This window comes from Lactuca virosa, chromosome 9 (genome assembly GCF_052849685.1).
Source record: "Lactuca virosa cultivar CGN04683 chromosome 9, Lactuca_virosa_CGN04683_v6, whole genome shotgun sequence".
NCBI classification, from domain to species: Eukaryota; Viridiplantae; Streptophyta; class Magnoliopsida; order Asterales; family Asteraceae; genus Lactuca; species Lactuca virosa.
In genome coordinates this window covers 216,823,171-216,839,530 of record NC_136434.1, presented here as the reverse complement: position 1 = coordinate 216,839,530, position 16,360 = coordinate 216,823,171, and the positions used below count along the sequence as shown (strand labels likewise).

At 35.1% G+C, this 16,360-nt stretch overlaps 1 protein-coding gene and 1 pseudogene across 1 annotated transcript; both read left to right on the top strand.

The window, feature by feature from the left end:
• The first annotated feature begins 11,955 nt into the window (after positions 1-11,955).
• LOC145140305 (TMV resistance protein N pseudogene) lies at positions 11,956-13,041 on the top strand (annotated as a pseudogene).
• A 161-nt stretch (positions 13,042-13,202) lies between these two features.
• LOC145138864 (uncharacterized) lies at positions 13,203-15,788 on the top strand. Its single transcript, XM_079072879.1, has 3 exons — positions 13,203-13,364; positions 13,463-15,475; positions 15,708-15,788. Exons 1-2 carry the CDS (start codon positions 13,317-13,319, stop codon positions 15,272-15,274), a joined length of 1,860 nt encoding a protein of 619 aa, XP_078929005.1. The 5' UTR covers positions 13,203-13,316; the 3' UTR covers positions 15,275-15,475; positions 15,708-15,788.
• Positions 15,789-16,360: the final 572 nt, after the last annotated feature.

The following is a 16,360-nucleotide window of genomic DNA, read 5'->3' as shown; positions in this document are numbered from 1 at the left end:
AATTAGAAGTTTGAAAGCTACGGCGCTTTGCAATCCTTCCCATGGTTTGAAATCATAATCTAACACTCTTAAATTTGTGGTCCCTTGGTTGCAATGTGTTCGGGCTGACCTGAACACAACAAAGTGGATAAAGAAAAGTTAGTTGATTGTTTTCTAAATTTTTTGTTGAAGGAATAATCCACAAATATGTGCTTACAACTTCATAATCAAGTGGAGAGTAGAAACAAAATGAAAATCAATAGAAGATCACAGGAAATACCTAAAGATATATCTTATCCAAAATAACAGTGACATCTTGGTAGTAAGCTACAAAAATCATAGGCTGTTGAACATCTGTGGAGAGGTGTTGGGTAAACATCCAGTACTCAACCGCTCATTGTGAAGCAACAGTCCTCCTGGAATAATAAAAACAAATTCTTACTGGATTTATTATAAAACCAAATCAAATATGTATATATGTATGTATGAATCATTTTCATACCTCTTCCATATTTATTTGGAAAGGATTCACAAAATCTTCACACATCTGTGTGGACATTCTTCCTACTTTCTCTTTAATCTCCTCAAATCAAATTATTCAATTTTGTTATAACCAACACAGACTTGTAACTTTTACTGATTTCTCCACCATATCTTATAGAAACACAAAGGGCATTCTCATCATTTTACACATTAGAGGTTGAGTTAATGCTTTTAATAACTTGTCTTATGCATAACTATTTACATTAAACCACCCGTGGTTCTTTCGTTGTCCATTCCTTTTGTTTATCCAACTGCAAGTAAAGATTAAGAAGAGTTAACACAAACACATTCAATATAAGAAGTAAAGAACATATGAACTGAAAATTAGAGATATAATGTTCTCTTGGAGATTCTTATTTCGTACCTCATATCACAGATAAAACCAATAATAAGCAAAAGCACAAAAAGAAAGAAAGAGTGAGAAAAAATTGTGTGCACCATCTAAGATTGTTCATCATCGCATGTATGCTTGACAGATGTTTTTAGTTTCCTGTGAATCCAATAAAAATCAACATTAAATTTAAAATAGTCAACAATTACTCTATAGATCCAAAAAATGGAGATTAGTTACGTACAGCGCAATTGAAGGCAAATTCCTCGTTCTCTCTATTTGCTGATGTTGAATCATTTATTCGATTTCCCTAAAATTTTGATTCCTTCTTCCTTCAGATAAACAGACCTCTTCAATTCTACTTGTAGACCAATTTTAGGCCTGTCTTGGACACAACAGATAAGCAGAAGAATATCTTATGTGAAGCATCGTCAATTTCAAGTTAGAGGGAAGAACATCGAACGCGAAAAGGGGACTGATTTCGTGAGAATCATCGACAAAGAGAAGTAGAGATGTCCGCATATACACCAGTTTTCCATCGCGTCCTCCTGAGAGAAGGCGTGCAGATGCCGACGAACTCATCAACGGAGCATGTAGAGAAGCAGGGCAAAGATGAGAACCGGTGTCAGTAGATTGATGGGAACCTTCTGTGACTTCTGAGCACCTGATGATTGGTTGGGAGAAGAGTGAGAAATGAAGGTAGACGAAGCAGAAGAAATCAGGTTAAAAATTAGAACAATCGGGAAGATAACGGGAACTAGAAGTGGTTTGGAAGAAGGGGACACCAATCCTAATCTGATTGCATTACAAAATCTGTAAGCAACAGCCAAACTCCACGTTAGTGGTAGAGGGATCGAATTAATATAATAATAATAATAATAATAATAATAATAGTGAGGGTAGAAAACGAAAAAAAAATGAGAAGGAGTAAAACGAAAAATCCTAAAAACAGAAGGACATAATACGAAAATATGTAAACATGTGGACCAAATATGCCAAAAAGCCACCAACTTCACTGTTCATAAGGTGAGACTTTTATATATATATATATATATATATATATATATATATATATATATATATATATATATATATATATATATATATATATATGCTTAGGTTATTATATTTAAAGTAATTATTGTGTTATTGTATGCATAAATGTGGGCCAATCATTTTACTTATTTTAAGAAAGTGATTAATACATATTATTGAATTAAATATAATTGAAGAATACCATCTAATTTAACTAGAAGGGTATTTTAGTCAATTAATATAGATTTAATAAATGAAATTTGCATATTTTAAGGGATCATAGATTCTGTTAATTTTAAAAATCCGATTTTACGAATTATAAGGTTTTTAATTCGGACATTCTGACATAATATGTTTGAGTATGTTCAAAAATAAAAATATTCTAGAACCATAAAATAATAAAAATATTCTTGAACATATTTCTTGATTATGACTTTAAAAATTTCTTGTAGAATAACAAATTCTCGAACCAGCAATTGAAGAATTAAAACAAAAATTACATTAATGCTTATAGAATACATGTAACAATTGCTAAGAATTACATTTATTGTTAAAGAATAAAACTAAAAAACTTTCAAATCGGGAAAAAAAACATCAAAATCTACCAAATACACTAATTCATTCTAAAAGAATAATGTTGCTAAGAAACACTTTCAATTTTGTTGTCCGTTCTTCAAGCATCAACTTCTGTGAAAACAAATCCAATTGTAGTTTAGAATCCAATAACGCATTAGCAAATGATAAATAAAAAACTATATTTTGTTGGAAAAATATGCGGACTTGTTAATTGCACCAAAATAAATAACCAAAAATTGTAGAACATGTATAATCAATGAGAAAATATCCATATTCCATTCAAACAGAATTAGAATTCGTGTTTCCATTCCGATAGAATTGGAATTGTATAAAATATACAAACCACTAAGGGATTACTAGAAAGTAGTTTCATAAGTTGATTGACAAATATATGAATCATACACAAAAAGGAGGAGTAAAATTCGTGACAACTTGGACGCCTCTTACAGATGATCAACCATCCAAAATTAACACAAAAAAATCAATTAAAACAACATACACAAATCCATGGAGGAGGAGTAACTACTTTTGTTTACTGAAGAATGAACAATAACAATTATATAAAATATATATTCTGTTTGAAGTCATTTAGTTTGTCATTTTATCTTCCCATAACTTAAAGTTTGTCAATTAGATCTAAATTTGAAAAAATAATAAGAATATCAAACTCATAAAGCATTAATCTAGTAGAATAAGTGGAATAAAGAGAACTTGGCGGCAGTAGGAACACGAAACAAAAACATAGAAAATATGTTTTTTTTTTCTTTTAAATTTTAGCAATAAGAAATTCAGCACAATTGTTTTTTCCTAATCACAACGAGCCATACAAAACCCAAAAAACATTTTTTCCCTTTTATCTACGTGCGATTGCAGAAATTCGGAGAATATAAGATTGGTTTTATAAGTTCAAACATACCGGGAGGCTCTCGAAGGTGGGCGTCGTTGCTGGAGGGTGATACTAGAGCTAGGTTTCGCTGCTACTATACGGATGAATCAGTGGGTATTTTTCAATTATATTGTAAATCAAACGCAATCATCAACCATACAATGATACAACTGAAACACAAATGCCAAACAAATGAAACACATGGGACTAAATAAGAACCTAATCGTATCGATCAAATGCAGAAAAAAAAAGTTTAAATCCGGTGGAATAAAGTGATTTCAATCAAAATCAAAATCAACCACCAAGGTTGTGGAAATAAGAACCTAATCTGAATTAAGAATCTTTAGCCACAAAAGATTCTCAATCCAAAGAGATGGGTTATAAAATGGTGTATTTAGAACAAGAAAATAAAGATTTAACAACATCTCTCAAAGAATTCTAGGAATCTCAGATTGTAAAAAGTGGACCTACTGCCTCATTGAAGAAACTTCAAAGGAGATATCAAGATTTGGAACAAATACACAATTACATCATATTTGAGGGTTAGATTTAAATAAAAGGGATTAATGTTTGCACGGTACTCTGTCTGCTTCCCTTATTGCAATCAAATTCGAAGGGTGCATGAGCCCCAAAAAAAATTCAATGGGAATCGTTCGGGTCTTCAATCGAAGGAATGATACAAATAAACAAAATTTTGAGGGTGAAGATGTTTTACCGACGGCCATAACAACGAATGACGGCTGGAGATCGGTGGCAACAACAAACGATGGTGGTGGCGGCAACAACAAATGATGGTGGTGTCAATCTTCTTTGGGCGTTGGTTGATGGAACTCTCCGTTTGTTTATGTTACCGACGACCATAACAGTGACTCCTCACAAATCGATCAACCAAATGCGACCCTTTGCACCCCCTTATTGCATTCGTGTTTCCCTCTCACTATATTCCATTCGTCTGTATATAAGAAAAGAAATTAGGTTAAAAGTGAATGCTAGCATGATTATAGGGACTATTTGTGGAAGCTATTTATCAAATTACTAAAATACCATTGTTTAGTTATTTAATTATTTAAATTTTTATTTAATTTTGATTGGCCCACATTTATGAATACAATCACACAATAATTAGATAAAATACCTTAACCTATATCTCTCTCTCTCTCTCTCTCTCTCTCTCTCTCTTTCTATATATATATATATATATATATATATATATATATATATATATATATATATATATATATATATATATATATATTATCTCTTATAATACTACTTTAAAATGAGTTTCTCAAAGAGTCAACACGAAAAAAGATTTAACAACCTACGTGTTTACCTTCACAACCTTAGGCGAACCAACACGCATACTTACACTCATATCAAAACTGATTTGATGGATCGTTTCGAAGCTTGTTTTGTGGCTATTATATGTGTGGTATATTTGTTTTTTGCACTTTTCTATTGTTTTTTTTAAATATATAATGCTTCTACATCTAAATTAATTCATTTTTGCTTCCAAAAAAATACAGATCCAAGCATTTATATGTTTCTTCTTGCCTGTCATCTTCATACTTAGTGTCCCTCTTCGAGGGGATTACCTAAAAACAATGTTTGTAGCGGTTGCTATCAACAGGAACAACCAGACCCTCCCTATAGCATTTGGTCTGGCCGTGGAAAATAATATCTACTTGTAACGCCCCGTTCTAAAAGTATTTATTTATGGATTCCCGAGATCAAGAGTAAGGGCGTTTCGGTCTTTTATGGGCAATAGGTTTCATTCGAGAAGGTTTCGGACCGGGGTGTGTTGCTAGAAGCGTAGGGCTTCTCGCCACCTTTTCGTGGATATAAAGTTTGTCGGGAACGGACTTAGGATAAAGGAGATATTGTAATTTGAAGTTATTGGCATCAATGGTCCCTAAGGGAAAAAGTTGGCAAAGAGGTCTCATGCATGCTAAGTATACATGCACGTGTTTGGCTGGGTACGCCCAGCGTATGAAGGAAAGTGAACGCGGAGTCTCATATCGTACGCCAATCGTACAGGATGTACGCCCAGCGTACGCCTAACATCCAGAAACCCTAATTCTTTGAGTGTGAAGGCTATTTAAACAACTTTAAGAGCTCATAACCCTCCCTTACCTTAGCCTCCACTGTTTAGAGCCGTTTCCCCAAACCCTAGCCAACTTCTTGAGTGTGTGAGCTATTGAAGTGAATTTGGAGTGTTTTGAGAGGAAGGTGTTGCATCTAGTGAGTGGAGGAAGAAGGCCAACGTGTAGATCTGAAGTTTTCTGGTGGTTCAAGAACTCCTAAAGGTATAAAGCTTCTTGCTTGACATCTATTTTGTGTAGATCTAAGTGTTGTGAAGTTTTGACACCATTCTTGTCCCAAAAACCCCCCATTATGTTGCATGATGTGTTTTGGTCATGATAAGCTGTCCTTTCAGACCATAAGAGAGGTCTTGAGTGAGAAAAATAAGGTCCCAATGGCTTTGGTTGTCCCATGTATGAAGTAGGAAGGTCTTAATGGGTTAAGACCTTGAGTTAAGAGCTTTATGGACGTCAAACAGGATAAAGTTTGAGACTTTATGATTCCTAGGCCCTTTTTGTCACTGGATCTGGCATATGGGCTTAAGTGCTTAAGCCATTAAGCACATGGAAGGATTTTGGTACAGACGCACGTACGCCCAGCGTAAATGATAGAACGCCCAGCGTAGTGGGTCAGCGACCCGCTTTTCAGTCAATGAGTGACGTACGCCCCGCATACCAGAGGAGTACGTCCAGCGTACGCCCTCTGTTGGGTTTTCGAATTTGGGCCTTGAAGTATTGGGATGTTTATGGGCTAGCTGGGTTTGGGCCGTGACTGAACAGTATAGATGGAGTAATTTGGGCCCAATAATTATTATGGACCTTGGATCTAGGCCCGATTAGAAGGTGGTCCTAATTTAGTAAATTGGACCAATATTGGGCTTTGCATAAGGACTTGGTTTTGGGACTTGGCCCAATAAAAGGAAATGGATTTAATGAGTGGTGTGGGCACTTGGCCTAGAAAGTCATGTTGGATTCTAACTTGGTGATTATCATGTGATAGTTGGGATTTTCGGTGAGTCAGCGGTCTGAGATTTGCAGGATTTCGGCACTACTCGCGAGGTGAGTTATCCTCACTATACCAAGGGTCTAAGGCACCAAGGCCGGCCCTTTGAATTGTTATTTGAGTAATTGCTGTTGTGATATGTTAGTTTGGTATTCTGCTAAAATGGATGATTATATGCTAGAATGGCTGATTAGATCGGCATCCTAGTAGACTGGATGTGGCTATGCTTAGTGACCTGTGGTTGGTCGGACTGTCTGTATGCTGGTAGGAGATTACATGTGATATGTGCGCATGTTTGAGCAGTTGTAGAGGGTATCCCATCCCGGTAGGATGATAGGGCCCTTGTACGTAGTTTATGTGGACTATTATGTGATTATCTGGTGAGTGCACCTGTTTGTTAGTATGTGGGCATTCCAACCCGATGGTTGTGGGCCAGGAGTATTCCATCCAGGTAGGATGATTGGACTCATAGTATGTTGGCATTCCAACTTGATGGTTGTGGGCCAGGAGTATTCCATCCATGTAGGATGATTGGACTCGTAGTAGGTTGGCATTCCAACCCGATGGTTGAGGGCCTGGGGTATTCCATCCTGAGGGATGATTGGACCCATAGTAGTGGTTGTTGTATGTGTAGGAGTATGGGCATTCCAACCCGATGGTTGTGGGCCGAGAGTATGCCATCCTGGTAGGATGATTGGACTCGTGGTATGTTGCTATTCCAACCCAACGGTTGAGGGCCAGGGGTATTCCAACCTAATGGTTGACCGGACCCATTGTATGTTGTTTATTGCTATATGTGTATGGTTATGTGTGTATGGGTATTTTGGGGTAACTCACTAAGCTTTCGAGCTTATGGTTTCAGTTTATTGTTTCAGGTACATCAGGTGATCGTGGCAAGGCTAAGGCGTGATCGTACCGCTCCTCATATTTCATGATTTTGTGATTTGGTTCTGGGGATACTCTGATGTTTAAAACTGTTTTGAAAACAAGTTGTATTAACTTAATGGTTTTTGAATGGATTAAAATGTTTTAAATTGGCTTAAATTTTATGGATGTTACACTACTGTTGTACCTGGTTCCTTATGAGGTTAAGAGAAGCTTTAAGACAAGGTAGGGAAGTATCGTTCATAGAAAATATGGACGATATCGTTAGTTCTTGCATAGAACATGTATTTCCTTATTTTTATCATGGGTATACTTCTAAAAGTGTATTCAAGTATATGCGTACAAGAGCTGTCTCTGGCAGACCATTACAAACTTTGTTCTAGATGACATCCAACTCATATACTGTGTTTGATTTTGAAGAAAACTTTTGTCGGCTGACCCATGATGCTCGTTAAATGCTTGCCAACATTGGACATGTGAAACGGCCAACGGGCAAGAGCCTATTTTCCTAACATCTGTTGGAATGTAGTCAATATTGATTTTCTCGAATTTTTTTGTGTTATCGGTAAATCAACACAATGTACCGATAATAATGCTTACCGAGGCAATTCGTGGCTACATTCAACGGACTTTCGATGAAAGCAGATTTATGGCAGGTAAAATACCAGATGAAATATTAAATTTATTTAAATACTTGTACAAGAACCTTATTTGATCATATTTACTTTTCATCGAGTTTGACTACTGTACTTACCCCGTAGTCTGACATGGTTCTTTATAAAAGGATGCAAAAGTCTGTTCGGTGGCAAGCAACAAAGATCCCGCCAGAGATCCTGTCTCCGCTCCCATCCGACATTTATCGAGTTTTTGATTTTAAAAAACTTATGTTGTTGATCTGAACTGTCATACATGTTCATGTGGGAAATGGCACTGTTTGGGTATAGCTTGTGGTCATGCTATTACGACATCACGTCATTCGAACATCCATGAATTACCTTATGGTTCAGATATATTACCGGGATGACATATTTCAGACTGCCTACCAGACACAAACCGTGCACCCTCTTCCCCCTCCAAATGAATGGGAAATACCAGACCCTTTGATTACATCTTTATTGCCAATGTAATTACAATTATTTATGTTTGTAATTGATTTGCAGTGTGTAATAAAAAATATTATTATTGTCTTAATATTTCTTACATATTACAAAGATAGAAAAAAACATAATTTACAAGTACCATAGTAATACTAACAAACAAGAAAACATTACATATTAAAAAGATTAATAAGCATTACAAAAGGGAAACTTAGTTGATGAACATAGAGCTTACAACTTGTACACAATGATTCCAAAAAAATCCAAGTACAAATTAACGCTATCTTCAAGTGCATATTTTGGGTTTCAAGATTCTTCTTCGATCACTGATTATCACCAAATTATTGTCTTTTGCTTTGTCAACCAAATAGATAAACCCAGACTGTGGTCCCTGAAAATTTAAGATCAAACACATGACGTATATTGTGTAAATTAATATTAATTCAAAGAAAAATAATAAAAGGATAACCGACATACCTCTTTAGGACAAGCATAAAAAATCCGTCTAGGGTTATTTCTAGTAGTTGATGTCCTTATAATACCTTCAGCATCACAATCGCAATATGCCATTTCTTTGGATTATGAGAAATGAATTTTTAGTAGTAAACTTAACAAGGTAAAAGTGTTTGGACGCTTGAATTCATTTATATAATGTCATTTACTAGGGTTATAGTTACTGACACTATTCCAGAAACACATTCCAGAGCCACATTTCGGAATTGATATTTCAGACCCTAATTCCGGACAACAATTGTTATAGATTCCTGAAACATGAGTCGTCATTCCGAACAGTAAAATTCAGAGATTCTTGACATTATGTGTAGTCATTCTGAACAGTAAATGTCATAGATTCCTGACAGTCTTTCGGGCCCTTATTCCGGAACCCCATTCCGGACCCGCAACAACTTTCCGGAATGACTATTTCGGACACTTGTTTTTCGACCTTAAAATGCACCTAGCATGAATCCTCAACGTTGAAATAAAATTGGAACGAGTTCATCTCATGATGGTGTTTGGCATTGTGGAGAAGGAGATTGTTATGTTTGTTCAGATAATAACCCGTTTCCGAAAGGCCCAAATTTCCCACTTTCGGATAAAATGCCTGATGACGTTTTCCAAGCTATGAAGGCTGCTGGAGAAGCAAACGAAAGGGACTCTGAAAGAAGTCGCACAATAAATCAACATGCACACAATAAGGAGATCAATAAGTTGTGTGCAGAATAGGACCGTCTAACAGATGTCATTAGAATTAGAGCATATTTTATTGACCGGGAACAAAATATATATCCCTTACAGTTTCCTGATTTTTAGAAATCAATCTAAGTATGTATTAATGCTTTTTGTAATAATGTTAATGAAAAAGGATAATTGTCATTTTAGATAATCATACCGTTCGTTTCACAAAATTCAGTTTGGAAAGACATATAATATCCATATTTAAAATTAGATTACACTTGTGGCCGATAACTGGGAACTTGCATCCGATGCAAACTAGCCGTGTCTATATGATTTTCAAACAATTCCATGTAAGTCTCAGTTAGTTCGAAACCATTATCAGTCAATTCGACTCGATCTTCTATTGTTAGAGTTGTCCTACGTGTTTCTTCGATGATGCCAATTGTGTTCACAATTTGTCGTATATCTTCAGACATGGTAATAAGGAGCATTTGCATGTTATACAATGCTACTTTTCTCCGGTCCTCAGGTGAAGGCATTAATGGGATTTCTAGTATTACCATTCGTTGTTTAGCACATTGATAATCACGAATCATTTCTAATGCAGTCGTATCAAAAAGACGTCGTTGCTCGTCTTCAAGAAATGGGATATAATACTCTATAGGCAACTCATCCTGATTTTCCGAGTCACTGGATATTGGAGACTGAAAATAGAATATACCTAAATTATCTTAATATACTATTTAAAAACCAATGTGCATAAAAGTATTTAATAATAACTATAAACACTTCCTAAAACATATCCATAACAAAAAAAAACATAATTGCAACTAGTCTATCATAACAGGTTTGTCTGCACTTGCTCCGGTGCCATCTTTCAGAATCTTATCTGCTTTCAATTTAAGTTTTAACACACTTTCTGATTTCTTTCTTAATTTTATGGGTGCCTTTGTTGGTTCATTTGTTTTATCTTATTTTGGATATTAGCATCGTCGTCTATCTGCAAAAAAAAAAAAAAAAAAAAAAAAATCCCAAAACATTTTAATACATTACCATAAAAATAAATTAGAATTATAATTTTTTTTTCGATTTTACCTTTATCGGGTGCAATTCCAAAAACTTCTGTAAATGGAATACAACTTCGTCGTCCGTAAAACCCACTTTTTTTTAACAACATCCACGCTAACTCGTCCTTTGACTAATATGGGTTATTAAACAGTACTTAGAAAAAAAAATTATATATTATAACTATTCCAGATCATCATTCCGGAATAGATCATCAAGTTTCAGACAACGTTCATCGTATTCCGGACCTACATTACCATTCCAGAACCCCTATAATACCTAATTTCGGACTAAAACAACCAATCAGTAACACATTACAAAGTACTTACATAACATTCATACACGTACAACGACAAAAAGATAAAAAAAAAGGATATTCCAGAGTTTTTCTTCGTGTTCCGGACCATTCCGAAATACGTAATTTGTTTAAGAAAATCAAATGCAAAGTAAGTTAAAGTGTAGAACTTACTTGGTTTGACGAATCCATGCTGAAAACTTGGTCCGAAATGTGGGTAGATGGTACTTCGGATCTACTAATTCCGGAACATGTATTCCAGATATTTTGTGTGTGGGACCTATATATATATATATATATATATATATATATATATATATACTATTGGGCTAGGGCCGGTTTTCGGGTCCGGAATGACCCATTCTGAAACAAAGGGTTATTTTTTTTAAAAAGAAATTGATTATATTTTAGAAAAAAACCCAAAAAATATATTAGATGTTATTATAATATAAATAAAATGATATTCCTACATATCGTATATTATGTTGAAAGTCATATCGTATATTATGTTGAAGTCGTTTAATATTTCGATAAACGATAATTCATCATGCGAAACTTAAAAGATATTTGGTGTGTTTTTTCACTATTATTTTCCAAGATTATTATATATAATCTGTATGGACCATTTTATTATAACTTTTCTATACATACGATTTTTAGTATGTTATTATAATATAAATGAAATGATATTCCTACATATTAGAAGGGGGTGAGAATGAACTAAATAAGTAAGATACTGGGGGAATTTGTAAATTGAAATTTATTTTGGTAGATTTGATTCCGGTAATTATAAGAGACAAACTACTTTGAAATAATATCTATATCAAACAGTAAATATACATAATTTCATTCTCTTTTTGAGATGACATATTCTTATATATTATGATATGAACGAATTGAAGTTAAGTCCAAAATTTGAAGTCATTTTATATTTTCCAACTTTTTATTAATCTTTTTTAAAATTTTGAGATGACCATATCCTTGAATTGGAATCTCTTTAGCCATGGAGACCAGGGTAAAGGATGCTGTATCATCTTTAGAAATTGGTACTGATGATGTTCGTGTAATCGGTATCAAGGGGATGGGAGGTGGTGGGAAGACAACTTTGGCCAGAGTGGTTTTTGATCAAATATCCTTTCGGTTTGAAGCTAAAAGCTTCGTTGAGAATGTTAGGGAAAATTCAAATACTTCTTTGTCTGGTTTGAAATCGTTGCAAAATCAAGTCCTTAAAGATGCCTTATTTGATCAAGGCATCAATGTGAGTAGTGTTCATGATGGGAAAATCATGATGAAGAAGAAGATGCGTAATAAAAAGACTCTTCTTGTTCTAGATGATGTGGACCATATTGACCAGCTTGAGGCGTTAGCTGGTGATCTTAATTGGTTCAAGCCGGGAAGTAGAATTATCATTACAACAAGAGATGAGCAGGTGCTCGTGGCACACCGGGTGAAGTTGATTCTTGATGTCAATTTGTTATCAGATGAGGAAGCGATTTGCCTCTTCAGTAGGTATGCATTTGGGGGAGAGATTCCAATTCAAGGGTATGAAGAGCTATCGGAACAAGTTGTACGGTATGCTGCTGGTCTTCCCTTAACGATAAAAGTTTTGGGTTCATTTCTTTGTGGTAAAAATAAGAGTGAATGGATAGATGCACTAGAAAGATTAAAAACAATTCCGTTAAAGGAAACTCTTCAAATATTAGAATTAAGCTATAACAATCTGGAGGAAGATTACAAAGAAATATTCCTAAATGTTGCATGCTTACTGAAAGGATGGTTGAAAGACTTGGCAATCGAAGCGCTTGAAAGTTGTGGATTTCATGCAACAAATGGTTTAAGAGTTCTTGAGCAAAAATCTCTCATAACTATTAATCATTATAAGCGTGTGGGCATGCATGACCATATTGAAGAAATGGGCAGAAATATTGTTCGTCGTTTGCACCCAGATAAGCCTGAGAAACACAGCCGATTGTGGATTCATGATGAAATTAAAGATATATTGGCTAATGACTTGGTAAGGTCAAGTTTATTTGTAAGCTTTATGAAACTAGCCTATTATGTATTTCTTATGACACAAGTTTCATGGTGACTGCTTTTGCATTACAGGGTACTAAAGCAACAAGATACATAATATTCCAGTTAAGGGGAGGCAATTTTGAAATTGTTATGAAGGGTCTTAGAAAGATGAAGGAACTTAGATTTCTTCACATGTCTCAGGATATAATGCATGCTTTTTGTGGAGAAAGGAAATATGATAATGTCAGCCAATACTTTCCAAATGCTTTACAATATCTGCATTGGTACCAGTACCCTTTCTGGTCTTTACCCAACACATTTCAAGCTAATAATCTTGTTACACTTAAGATGGAATGGAGCAATATCAAACAACTTTGGGAAGGGGGAGAAAGAAAGGTAGATTAATTATGGTTGATTGATTGTTTTACATGATGCTATACATCCATTGCTTTGTAATTAAACCAATATTGATCTTGTTCATTTGTTTATGTTAGGTTCTTAACAAGCTCAAGATTCTTGACCTCAGTTATTCAAAGTTGACGACCCTTGATCTTGAGCTTATTCCAAATCTCGAGGTGTTGTCTCTAAATGGATGTCGTGACTTGGTACAACTTCACATGCTCAATGGATGTCGAAAGCTCAAGTCAATCGACCTTAGCAATTCAAAGGTGAAGACAATCGACCTTAGCAATGCTTTGGTAGAACTTCGCTTACCAAATGGATGTCTAAAGCTCATATCTGTTAACCTCAGTGGTTCTAAATTGAAGACCATTGACCTTCATTCATGTGTGAATCTTGAGCTTTTACATCTTAAAGACTGCAACGCTTTGGTAGAACTTCACATGCCTCGTAAATGTCTGAATCTCAGATCCCTGACACTCACTAATTCACAGTTGAGGACCCTAGACATTGGGTGGACTCCGAATCTGGAGGATTTAGATCTTAACTACTGTTATGATTTGAAAGACCTTCACATGGCTGATAAATGTCTAAAGCTCACATCCCTCAACATTAGTCATTCAAAGTTGAAAACCTTTGACCTTGGGTTGACTCCAAATCTGAAGAAGTTAGATCTAAAAGAATGTAAGAATCTGCTACAACTTCATGTTCCCTTTGGATGTCTAGAAAATCTTGTCTACTTGGACTTAAGTGGCTGTTTGAGGTTTACATCTTTTTTGTTTGACAAAAGGAATGTTGCTTCTAGTAGAAGGGATGAATCACTTGAGATTGGTCCTTTAGCTGAGTCACATCTGATTGCCAAGTCCCTTGAAAGATGTCCACTTCACCCGGACAATACTTTGCGACAGTTTCAGTTTGAATGCTTTTACATTGATGATCCCAAGGACCGTGTGACTAGAAATCTTGAGAAGCTTATTTCTGAAGGTCTGTGTGCTTGCACAAACCTTGAGGCACTTTCAGAAAGCATTTGTGGGTTACGATGTTTAAGAAAGCTTAAACTCGAAGCCTATCCGGAGGCTCCCAAGGAACTTGACCACGAAGAATGTCTAGAAGAGCTAAGTATTTCTATGACAAATATGAAACATCTTCCGGATAGCATTTGTATGTTGAAACATCTGGAAGTTCTTCAACTTAAACATTGTTGGAGTCTTGAGAAGTTACCTGAGGATATTGGCCGATTAGAATGTTTAAAAAATCTGACTTTATCAGATACAAAGATTAAACATCTTCCTGATAGCATTTGTATGTTGAAACATCTGGTATTTCTTGAGCTTCGTGATTGTTCCTTTCTTGAGAAGTTGCCCGAGGATCTTGGCCAACTAGAATGTTTAGAGACGCTATATTTGTTGTATGCAAAGATTGAACATCTTCCAGATAGCATCTGTATGTTGAAACATCTGAGAACACTCGCTCTTCATTGTTCTTCACTTAAGACATTACCAAAGGATCTTGGCCAACTAGAATGTTTAGAGACGCTATATCTGTCATCCTCAGTGATCAAGCATCTTCCGGATTCTATTTGTATGTTGAAAGATTTGAAACAGCTCGATCTGATTCATTGTTCATCACTTGAGAAATTACCAGAGGATCTTGACCGATTAGAATGTTTACAGAGACTATCCCTAAGGAGGTGCAAGCTTTTACGAGATTTTCCAATCAGCATCTGTAAGATAAAACGTTTAGAAAGTTTAGGGGTAGAAGGTACATGCATAAGCCATCTTCCACAAGACATTTGTTTTATGAAAGGTCTGCGTATTTCAGGGTCGAGAGGCCTTCTTGAATCCTGTGGTTTTACATCCGAGATACAAACCGTCTCGTACGAAGATACCTGCTTTGTAGATGTGTGAATAACAGTCTATTAGAGTCCCAAATCAGTGCGACATGATTGGTATATGTCTCTATTTATGATGGAGTCTACCCTAGATCCATAAGGGCTCTTCTAGAGAGAAAATCAGGACTATATATGGAGTATATATAGCTCTTTTGGAGGGTATATGATTTTGTGATGCTCCAAAGGCCTAGGAATTCACAAAGAACCATTCTGATAGGTACTTTCTTTGCTTTCTATTTGATCATCTTATTTTGATTTGAATTTTGAAATCAATGACAATAATTAATTCTCTTAGCAAAATTCAGTAATTATACTTTAAAAAAGATACTAGTACTTGCATAAAAGAAAAATCCCTGTTATAGTTTTAGCTTGGTTTTATAGAGTAGCTTATTCACCGTTTGTGTTAAATTTAGAGTCTTACTGAGTTAAAACCATCAATGTCTTGACAGATCCAAATACAATGTCAGAATTTATCAAGAACTAAATCAAAAAAATCCGAGCAACAGATGTGGATTTCATGCAAATTGTACTTAACAAGTAAAACTTGTATTCCCTTCTTTTTCCCATTTTTTGCATCATTATTGTATTTGTGTTGCTATTGATCCTAACATTTAAATCATTTCTTGCAATTTGGAATTTGATGTCCAGAAAGCAATTGGAACACATGCGAAGACTTTGTGAAGCTATTGGGTAGAGAAGGAAACATCACAGGGTTTTGAGTGGGAATTGAATAAGTCAAATTACAACGACTTCTGTAGAAAGTTTTGATGAAATTGGTGGGAACTTTGATATGAATTTTTAAATGGTCATGTTAATAATATGTTAAGGAACAGTTTTTGCATAATTTAAAGGGTAAATAGCATAAAAAAAACATTAAGTTTACACCAAAATTTTAATTTGACAGTGTGCTTTTTTTTTTATCAAATTTGACACTGGGTTATCCAATTTTTTTACAATTCTGACAATTTGACTGGTCAATTAGGTTACCTGTTGATGTGACATGACGACGTGTCAATCAGGTTACCTGTTGATGTGACATGATGACATGTCAGTTTTAATGACGTAGCATGTTAACATGACATGCGAACGGGTTAAAATTGAA

Excerpts from the sequence above, each read along its gene's own strand:
- LOC145138864 (XM_079072879.1), top strand. The coding sequence starts at position 13,317 with ATGGAATGGAGCAATATCAAACAACTTTGGGAAGGGGGAGAAAGAAAG. Across the intron at positions 13,365-13,462 it reads GGGAAGGGGGAGAAAGAAAG|GTTCTTAACAAGCTCAAGAT; the intron begins GTAGATTAATTA and ends TGTTTATGTTAG.